The sequence below is a fragment of the Harpia harpyja genome, chromosome 2 (genome assembly GCF_026419915.1).
Source record: "Harpia harpyja isolate bHarHar1 chromosome 2, bHarHar1 primary haplotype, whole genome shotgun sequence".
Lineage (NCBI taxonomy): Eukaryota > Metazoa > Chordata > Aves > Accipitriformes > Accipitridae > Harpia > Harpia harpyja.
In genome coordinates this window covers 63,774,471-63,785,600 of record NC_068941.1, presented here as the reverse complement: position 1 = coordinate 63,785,600, position 11,130 = coordinate 63,774,471, and the positions used below count along the sequence as shown (strand labels likewise).

At 38.1% G+C, this 11,130-nt stretch overlaps 1 protein-coding gene across 10 annotated transcripts in view; it reads right to left on the bottom strand.

Moving 5' to 3' along the window:
• Positions 1-333: 333 nt before the first annotated feature.
• The window catches only part of APBB2 (amyloid beta precursor protein binding family B member 2), a 201,518-nt gene continuing 190,721 nt past the window's right edge, over positions 334-11,130 (bottom strand). For all 10 annotated transcript variants that reach the window (XM_052780182.1, XM_052780184.1, XM_052780188.1 and 7 more), the window contains 6 exons: positions 10,538-10,652; positions 7,863-7,950; positions 6,683-6,766; positions 6,069-6,184; positions 5,094-5,273; positions 334-4,451 (listed from right to left, as the gene is read on the bottom strand). In XM_052780182.1, the coding sequence (XP_052636142.1) occupies positions 4,284-4,451; positions 5,094-5,273; positions 6,069-6,184; positions 6,683-6,766; positions 7,863-7,950; positions 10,538-10,652 (751 nt within the window). In that variant the 3' untranslated portion in view covers positions 334-4,283. The remainder of the gene's footprint in view (positions 4,452-5,093; positions 5,274-6,068; positions 6,185-6,682; positions 6,767-7,862; positions 7,951-10,537; positions 10,653-11,130) is intronic.

The window sequence follows — 11,130 nt, the reverse complement described above, 5'->3', positions numbered from 1 at the left end:
CAGCAGCTTACTTTGTAAGCAGCAAATATCACATGGTGGCAACATCTGGGACTGACTTCAGATGGCTTGTAGGTAGAAGTCTGTATGCTCAGTTAAACACTCGATGACTTTTTGCAGTAAAACTGCATCTTATGTAACTCATTTTCTGTACTCCAGTTATGTATTTGTAATTTTCAACTAGAAACTGTTGATTCAGCTTTCCAGATACAAAAGTATCCATTATACTGTTCTTGCCTCTAAACCACCAGTATGTTTTCCCCTCCCCTCAACCACAATTTGGAACAAAAGAAATAATTTTCTAGTTTCATGGACCAGTAACAGTTGACACAATCATTTTATGCAGCTAAATTTATTCTCAGAACAGATTACATTTAAATGTGGAGAAGTGGTCAACAGCAGGGAAAATTGTCCTTTTCGGTGTCAATCATGTGCTTTACATTAAGACTGAGCTCTGCTAATAAACAGTGGGCATGTTTCCTTCTTTCATACTGCTGTTAAAATAAATTAAACCTGCTTTCCCTGACTGTACAGTGCAAGTTTTAGCAATGTATTAATTAACCTGCCCAAGAAAGGCATAATGGGGCTAATGTAATGCTGAAAGGCTGAGCCCGTATTAGCTGTTGAAATAAGTTGCCTTTCCTATGGGTGATTTACTGACAGTTTTAGATCCCCAGTTCAATGATCTATGAAATGCTTGATAAAATTAAAAGAAAAGGGACGTAGAACTCTTAGTGACACAGAACTGGCGTAAGCTGTTAGATACTCCATAGTTTTTGTTCCTCTGCGAGAGGGCATGTTGTTTCAATAGGTACAGGTGATTGTGCATGAAGTATATGACTAAGAACTCATTTTACTGTGAATGGATTCTATGCCCTTCCATGCAATTTTTGTTACTCCTGTTTAACCACCCTGTAGGTGGCTTCTGTAGCCTTTTATCGCCCACACCCCCTTGCTCCCCTTCAAATGAAATAGTAAGTGGCTTAAATAAAACCTACAGCCAGCACTGCAGATTTCAAAATAAAGGCTTTTATCTCTTAGTCGTTGACTGTGAATATAAATCGCCTTGTTTCTGCAAGGGAGCGTATTAATGACATGACTGACGTGTGATACTTACCTCTAACTTACTACTTGCACTGAAAAAAATTAAGAAATTAGCTTTGCTTTACAGGATTTTTCTACAGACTTCAATAAAAATGTGACTACAAATAATTACAAAGCTTGCCTTTTTTTAGGCAACCTATAGTATACAGAGTGGAGAATGTTACAAGAGCACATTCAGTAAAGACAATACATCAACATAATAATGCAGGATATTTCAGTAAAAATAGAATAAATAAAATAAAAATATTTTAAGCTGTATTTAACAGGTTAATTTAAAATACGGTGTCAGACATACAAGGCATAGTGAACATGGCTGCCTGCCTACAGAATCACTAGGTATTATAAAAAAATGCATAGATAACTGAAGGGTTGCTATAACATTAACTAAAACAGTGGCAGTTGCTCAAATGCACATACCCCATACATACTTTTTTGGCCACGGTAAAAGAGTGTCTTAATATATTGTTTAACAAAAGATAAGGGGCTTCGCAATATTAGGCTCTGATTCTGCAAACACCTTGGTGTACATTTAATCTTTTGGAGAATAAGGAGCTCTACTGAAGCAAACAGGCCACATATAGTCAGACCATTAAGCACACTACTTAAATATTTGCAAAATCAACAATGTTTTGTTAACAGACACAAAACGCTTAAAACATACATTGGCAAGTGACCTACAGCTTTTCAAATACCTTTCTGTCTTCTCCTCAGCCCTTCCTGCAATTGCACACTTTGCTAGTGAAAGCTAACTAGACAATACCAATGTAGAATAACCTTTACACTGCTGTTTGCTAAGTGTTGGTTTAGTTTAAAGAGAGTCTGGCTCTCTCTTGGGGAGAGTCGGCACTGTGCAGATGCAACTACAAAATTTAATTATACCATTTAAAAATCACTGTTGTAGAACAGTTGGCAATCCCAAATCCTGGCATTTCCAGCTGGAACTTTAAAAAGACACTGTCAAAGTATTTTCTGTAATTTAAAATAAAATAAAGGCAAAGTTTGAATCGCTAGCACAATGACGAATGAGGAAACTTTTACCTCTTAACTTCACAATCCTACCTAAAGGTACATTGTTAGCCATCACCTTTTGATAGCAGTCATGACAGGAAGTGAGTTTTTGCACTGCTCCTAGCAGACGTCGCTGGGATCAATTTTAGAAACTAGACAAGCACGTATGCAAGCTGCCATCTCCACGCTTTGCGACCTGGCTTCATGCTCAGTTTATACCACTGGTACTGCTAAAAGGGGTGGGTTGGTTTGCATCCCCTCAGCTCCGGCTGTGTGTTCTCCCTGTCTGCTTGGCGTAAGCAACTTCTCCTCCTGGTGTCCAAGCAATAGAGCTGGTGCAAAGGAGGTGACAGGAAGGCGAGGCTTGGGAGGGGAAACAATTGCCCCAGTGCAGAAGTGCGGTCATAAAGAGATTTGAGATCGGTGGAGGATCAGCTCTTCAGAGCAGAGGGTATTCTAGAGAGCTAAATTTAATTACAATAGTTGCATAGCTGGCCTTCACCTGACACTTGCTCATACATCACGCTGAGTTTAGTTTAACAATCTTTCTGCATTTTTCAATGCAGAAATTTCTTGAATCACCATTCTTTTCCCCTTGTGTTCCTAAGCTGCTTTGCCCAGGTGTTGCCGTTAATTTCTTTAAACAAGGAAATAAAAAGAAAATAGTTTGTTTATAACAGTCTCTTGCATAGTAAAATAAAAAAGAGTTCTTGTAATAACAACCTTGCCAATGTTCTTTTAAAATCACAGTATGACCAGATTTGCAGACTTGGGAGTCAGTTACAGTTTGGAACATATCTATAAACGGAGGCAAAACATTTTTAACGCTAGTTAAAAGTATCTTTAATGTTCCATTTCCAAAATTTGTACGAATCTGTGGGTCTAGACAGAAGATGGCAAAGGGAGAGACTCAAGATGCATAAACTGCATTTGAAAATTAGCCTGAGGTACAATTTTAAGGGGCAACACTGGGCTGACTTTGTCAAGGTCTGCAGTACTGTGTAAATCAAAGCAATTAGATGAAGCCTTTGGAGCAAAAGCATTGAAATCAAGTTGTACCACCTGAAGCACTATTCTGTTAGAAAACAACTATCTTCCTAGTTTGTCACAAAAGCATTAAAAATTAAAAGAAATTTCATGGAATTTTGTAAATAACAAGAAACATGATTGTTCTTTTTGTGGCATGTTAAGTATTCAGCAACAAACTTTGAGGGGAAGGGGGAACTGTGCAACCAGATGCTGAATTGAACATTTCATCAAACACTTGTATGGAAAAGGTATGGAATATTTTAGTCTTTATAAGAGTGGTAAGACAATAAAATTACTGACTTGTTCTTTCTTACCCCTGATTGGTTTGAGCCCTGCATGAAACAAATGGTATTTTTTATGAATTAATGACAGATTTAGGAGAATAAATTTACCAGCCAACAGTTGCATTTGTATGTTTAAAGCTGTAAAGCTTCAGTGGATCACCCTGCAACTCAATTACTAAAAATACTTCTGGATTTTTCAGCATTGGTTTGCTATTAAACACGATTCTTCTCTAAGACCGTAATCTATAACCAGGAGATGAAATAATGACACCATGATTCAAAGGCATGTCAGGGAGATGTTAAAATGGTTGCTAGACCAATGCTGACAAACAATGTAAAACTAACAGGTGTAGTTCTGTAAAAAATAAAACTTGGTATTTAATCTACAGTAATTCAATGGTAGCTAATACTTGGTACCTACTCCAGTGTTGAAAACAGAGCAAAGTGCTGTAGGATTTAAGATTGGTTTGTGACAAATCCAGCTCAAGACGGTGAAACTATCAACTCAGGCATCATTCACTCCAAGGACTTTAGCATGAGTTCACTGGGAGGGACGTGGCCATATTCTTTTTTTGTGTGAGTTTAGGTAATGTTCATGTATTTACAATCAAACAGACCTTCCATTGCTCATGATGTAACTCACTGACAGCAAAAAAATTATTCATGCTTCTTTTCATATCACACGATGGTGGCAAGAACAAGAGAACATGCTTGTCTAACATTGTTTCGATAAAGGTAAATTCTCTGAAGACAAAGCATCAGCAATTTGAAATGGAAGGCCAGACATCGTCAGTTCATTTTCCTTAGTGTAGCTACTGTTATCTTCAGTTACATGTTAGGAGAATCTTCTCTCTTACGCAGCTATGGCATCTCAGTGACCGGGCGTTTCTGTTTCAAAGTGTCAATGAGCGACAACACTCCTCTTTTCACATTAGTTGTAACTCTTCTAGTCACCGAGTCTGCAGGAGGTGGGGGCGGTCGAACTTTCTGTGAAGGAGGTCTGGCTACTAAGCACTTCTGATACCGTAACTGCAACAAAACAAAAGCATTCTGCAATCCTTACTGTATCCAACACTTTCACGGAGCATTTTAAATACACTTTTAATACTTTCTCATTAAGTATAGTCAAACCTCCCATTTTGGCCATGACAAACAGCCCAGCTGAAGTTAGTGGGACATTGGTCTGCCATCTGTGGGCAGAAACTGTTCATTAGCACATGATGGATACTAAATCATACGAACAGCCCTTTGAAAACTGAAAAATAAGTTTTCTGGGTTCAGCTATTCTTGAACAAGGATTATTTTCAGTACATTGTCACTGGATTGTATAACACAACTCTGAGCACAATGTTCTTCCAGCATTAGATAACTTGGGTAGTGAAAGAAAAGATTTCTGACTTACATGGATGTTGCAGAGGTTAGGAGGGAAGATGATTAAAGGGGCATCGTTCACTAAGTGGACATTTCAAACTTTAAAATGTTTGGGTTTTAGTTGATTAAATATCAATTAAAAATCAATTAAATATCAGTAGGAATCCCAATTCCTATTTTTATCTGTTCTTTCTTTTTCTGTCTTGAAACTAATACAATTGCAAATTTGGAAGGACGATTATTTATGGAGGCACTGAAAAATCTAAGTGCTATTAGGTGCCTTTGAAGAAGGTCACTTACCATACAAGCAGCCTGAACAGCTTCTGATACATTGCCTGCATTTGGTTCACACCAAAAAACATGGCACTCAAAATGCTGGTTTCCTGTATCCATAATGAAGGCGAACGTGTGAACATCCTTGCCTACTCCCATGAAGGAAAGGAACCGCACACGACATTCCACCATGATCTCCTCTTCATTCTGGTTATGAATCAAATGATTGATCGTTACTATTGGATATTCTGTGGAACTTTACTTTCAATTGTAAGTTGATCAAATGGGGGAGGACACTGATGCAGTGTTGTGGAATTCCTTTTGATCTGCCTGCATCTACCCAGTGTGCTCAGGCCTGGGCTGGATCTCCCCTTCTAGGCTATCACCAGAAGACCAAGGCTTTGAGCGTGAGCACTGAGCATACTGTGCATTTTAAAAACTGCTTGTTTTGTGAAGAAACAGAACAACATGGCTATCATGACTCCAAGACGTGCTCCCCTATCACTGGTATGTTATAGAGATGTTGGTTTAGTACTTCATCAACAGACATATATAAAAGGCATTCTTTGAAAGTTTCATTGTATTAATCTCTATGGAAAATGGTCTACAAAAGGACAGTGATGTGCAACACAGATTTTAATATTACTCTTGGCTTCCATACCAAGAATAAGGTAAATACAGTTTAGAATTTATGATTGCTACTTAGGTCTTAACCTACAGCATTTTAGGCTCAAAATTCCTAGAAAGGATAACACTGCATTTGTTTTAAGTATCTAATGAATACTTGTAATAATTTATTTCTGAGAACATGCTTGGAATGGTGAATAAATCTGAAGCTGATACAAGCAGTAAGAGCCTCTACAGATTCTGGAAAGAAATAAAATGCAAAATAAGCAAATGAATTCTAGTGTAAATTAACTCTTTCTACTAGTGTTTCTGTATTCCTGGCTTTCAACACTCGTATTATATTAAATGCATTTTAAACAAGACAGTCTGCGTTACTCTTTCATTGATGACTGTGACAGTAGCATCAGCAACATTCATGGTAACTGGCATCCAGTCTTCCTTGCTAGAGGAAGCCATTAGACTTTCAATGGCACTGTTCAGAGTATCCATTCCTAGAAGAGAAGAAAATGCAATAATGAAAAATAAATACATAAGTAAACAATAACAAAATTTTTATTTTCACGTAGTAGTACAGAAAACAGATTGTTTTGGACTCCTTATTAAAATTAATTTGACGATGGAAGGAAGGGTTGTGAAGTTGGTTTTCTTTATCTGCAAAAACAAAACAGGTGCCTGCAGCTTAGAAAAAACAGGATGGCATCTTGTTTAGCTGCTGCACCATTTCAGTTCTCTAGTGCCCTTCTCATCAGTAGCAGAGCTCATATTCAGAGCAAGCAGTAGGAAGAAACTCTGCCTTCTTGGCAGCTCCCCAAATACTCTGGCTGCAAAACTCACGTTCAAATAAGGCCCTGAATATTAGATGTCTTCATGCCTGACTGAAGTACAAGAGTTGGTACCCTTCAAAAATCATGCATTTACACTCGGCTAGCCAGAGTCCAGCCTTTAGAGTTTATGCAAGGTACTTTGGAAGTCACTTAAGTGTTACATACCCACAGGTTTAGCTACAGGTAGCATGCCCAGGTACTGGACGTGGAACTTCTGTACCAGTTCTGTCTTTGGTGTTGGGAAATCTACTGCATGGGAACAAAAATCAGTTTCTGTTAATCAGCATTCACAGCAGGGAAAACCACTTTTATTTCATCAATAACATAAACCAGTTTACCCAGTAATTGTACTCTGAAGGTATAGCATCAATTAAAACAAAGTTTTACTCCTTCTGACAAGAACAGTGTTCAATAATTTCTAAAGGAATTAGGGATAACTTTGCATCACCTAATTCTTGATCTACACTAAGAATAAGGTCATGTTATATTGCTGGCATATTAAAAGCATGAAAATAAAGATGAATGTGTCTCTGAGATATACAGACCTAAGTTTCACTGCATAACTATGTAAAATCTAGAATCTGTTTTTAGTACCATCCTTGTTAGTATGTTAAACACAGTCTACGAGTAATCAATACTACTGTCTGAGCAGACAGTTACACAAGCTGACGTATGGATCAGGAGTAAGATATTCAGTATAAACTAGTGGATCTACAAGCATATAATTTCCTGTAAAACTAACACAAAGTATGTTTGTTCTCCTGGAATACTTCCAAAATAGCAGCTATCAGGCTATGACTAATAAAGGCATGCAAAGGCAACTTTCTTCTACCATGCAGCAGAGTCTGCAAAAGACCCTTAAGTTGGATGACAACCCACTTGCACCCCTTGCCTTGGAAGCTGCTAAAATAGATGCTGAAACCTAGGAGGAGTCCTCCTACAGCTCCTCTGAATCCAAGTGATTAACTGGAATATATTCACTTTTTAAGGAAGATTTGGCCAATTTGTGCAGTCTCAAGTCAGGAGGTATTGTGATTTGTAAAGGACAATACTTGCAAGTAGCCACAAGTAAGTAAGACTGCATTTGCAACATTTGTATTTCAAAACAAAAGAGGAAATGCACAAGTTGACATAACTGAGCAGGACTCCATTACTGTCAACTCAACCAATAAAAATGTTTAATGTAATACAGTAACAGGTTACAGTCAGATACAGTAATTAAAAGACAAGATTACACTCCTGACCTCTCCACCTAACATGCTCCATTTTGGTTAAAAGCAGGATCAGAAACAAAACATATCTAAAATAGGACCATCCCAAGGATACTAGCTGTAACACACAGTACCTTGCAGAGGAACATCAAGGGTGACATTTGTCCTCTCTTGCAATGAGCTGCAAGCCATAGCTTTAGCATTCTTCCGTTCGGCCATAATCTGAAGACGACAGTGATAATACAGTATTTTTTTTGAAAATACAGTACAGTGCCAACTACAAGTATAAATATACTCCTATTACAACCCTAGTTTCTGAAATCTGAAATAAGTCAGAAGCTACATAACTAAACAGGTTATTCTTTTTAAACAGCAACTTTAATTTTCCTCCAGTTTATTCATCATTCCTTAACTATATAAAGAACTTAAGTGGTGTCCAAGCCTAGATGAAAGATAGATGGAGGAGGAAAAAAAACTTTAGCCATTTTTATCAATGGCAAAATCGCAGTGAGGACTAACGTAGCAAGAAATATAAATATTTAACACACAAAGAAGAGTGTTCATTATTCATGTTCCTCTCTGATCTAACTTCTGCTGTGTGTAATTTTTTCCTCCACTTCTATGTTTCTTCTGGAATTAAAAATCCCATGCAAAATACAACCTGTTCTTCCCCCAAAATGTATAATATTAGCAAAAGTGGGGAAAAAAACCCAACCAAACCACTTCAAAATAACCAATTTGGATGATTATTCCCTACAAATATATGACTGAGGAGGGAAGCTAATAGAGGTTTTCCAAAGCTCATATATGAAGCACTGCTATCTGCTTCTTTATGCCATGACTGTTAATAGTAATTAAGCTATAAAGATAACTGGTGTTCCAGCAGATGACACTCGGTCTGAGGATGCTTCTAGCAAATTTCTCCCCCCTGCCCCCCCCCCTTATTTTTTTTTTAGGTTTTATATTTTGGAAGTATTTTCTGTTACAGTGACACATGATAATATTCCCCCCTGCAGATGAAAAACGATACACACTAGCTTAGGAAGAAGCCCTGACTCAGCAAAGAGGTCCAGTGCATCAGTTAGCATATGCCAAGTGCTTCCCGCCATCAGGATTACATCTATTGCTGAATTACAAAGGAACTTGCTCTACTTAACAACAGTATCCTGTTTTATTCTGTGTTACTATTAGCTATGGTTTTAAATGCTTAGTTGCTCTCATCCAAAATTAATGCCAGGAGTTTCATGTCATGGTTACATATGTGATAGCTCTACTCCCTTTCCCATACCCCTGTGTACAGCTACCATGACATTTACTTGATGTTGACCTTACTGGATAAAAGCAGCTGCGGTAGGCCCTTTGTAGCATGTTCTTCCCTGCTAGACTTGCCAGAAACATCTGTGAGAATTGAGAGCTGGAGGAGAAAGAGGAGGGACATAACAGCTCCAGGCTTCTCCAGTCAGCCACTGCTGCAGTCCCCGGTGTTAAACTTCACCAAGCGCAGCCTGCAGCTCCCTGGCCAACCTGAGCAGGTCCCTGAGCCCTGCCACCTGCATTTCCTCAGGCACCCAAGCCCTGACAGACCTGCCAGGCTTTGCACAGTTGCTGGGCTACCTTCTGCCTCTGCCTCAGGCAAAACTCTGCTGCCCAGAAGGTTACAGTAATGCACACTGTGTAAATGCTCATGTTGTTCGCATGAAACGTCACAAGGTGAGTAGCCACGTCTGCAGTGTTGTAAAAATGAAAAATTTTTAGACTGTACAACTGGCTACAGAGGGGAATTTGACATCACTGATTCCATTCACTAAAGTGAAGACAAAATGTAAAAAGCAAATGGACAGGCATACAGTAATCAGCAGAATTTTAAAACCCGAAGGTTTCCTAACTAGCTTTTCTAGAAAAGAGCTGTGACTCACGAGGAGGGACAAGTTACACAGGGATAACTGATAACGTTATTCATCCCCACAGCCCGCTTTTCCTGTGGTGCAAACTGACATGTTTTAAGGAAAACCAAAATGAGCAGCATAATATTTTTTAAAAGGGGAATGTAGCCTCAAATCCACCACAACTCAATAAAAGAATAAAAAAGTTTCAAGTAGATCGGTTTAACTGCCTCTCTATAAAGCATTTCAATCAGATTTGCCTGCTCTAAAGGATGTGCTGCCTTGCTACTGCTGCATGAAATGACTGTAGAGAGGACACTCATGAACTGATCATGCAAGAAAACCAAAATTAATAACCAGGGAATGGTGGCAAATCTGTAAGGCAAAATGACTGAAAAGAACAGTCCTCTCCAGTATTACGGACAACATTACCACAAGCAGGAACTAAGATCCTTTAGTATTTGTAACTAGAGTAGCTTAAACCCCCTAATCTCCCTGGTGGTTTTTTTCAAGTCAGCAGAGTAATGTTAGCAACTATTTTCCTGTCTGTCCTGCAGGATAATACCATTGAATAATACCATTCAAACAAGGTCTGATTTATTTACGGAGTTTAACATCACCATCTATTATTAATTGAAGCTGTGTGTTCTTTTTCCATTTTGAACCCGCAGCTTCTTTATTATTCAAGAAAACCTTCAGTCTCTATACACCCTTGTCAAATCAAAAGCAGTATCATCCTCCCCAATTTGAATGCTCACCCTCCCATTACTCCCATCTATTCGCACCCTTTCCTTTCCAAATTCTCTACACCATTTCTCGTTGCCAATGATATAAACTAAACTAACATTGTATACAATTGCTGATTGTATGTATTAGGCTCAAGGACCTCTAAACAGATGAATGCAACTGACTTTAAATCCACTTGCCTTTGAGCAGATTTCGTGTAAACTTGTGGCAATGGCTTTTGCGGGTGTGTCACATCGAAACACATGACATTTCAGAATTCTTGTGTCTTTGTCTCTTGCCACATAAGCAAAGTCTCTGTGTAAACAAAGTAAATTGACACATTAGAAACAAGCAAAACGAATTAAGGCGTTAGAATCCGTAGTATTTCCAAACCAGCAAGTCCTACTTCAGTTTAACAGGTGTATGTCTTGGCTGTCAAAGAATAAAAGACATGCCTTAGACAAAGCAAATGTACAAATGTAATAAACTGCATACCGATGAAACACATCTAAAGTTTGGTGCTTAATCTATATAATTAAAGAACTCATTACAGTTTTCTAACCCTGGCAACTTACTGCACTTACAACCCGTAATTCCAACTGCAATTGTAAATACATGGGAAAATTTACTCAAAATATTTTATGGAAGATGAAGTGGGGAGAGAATTACAAATTAAGACAGAAAACACATGCAGCTCTTAAATGCTAAAAAATCTGAGAAACAACATACAAGATTCTAGTTAGAGAAAAATCGTATTTCAAAGGACTGTATAAAGTGTTTAAAATATGCAGAT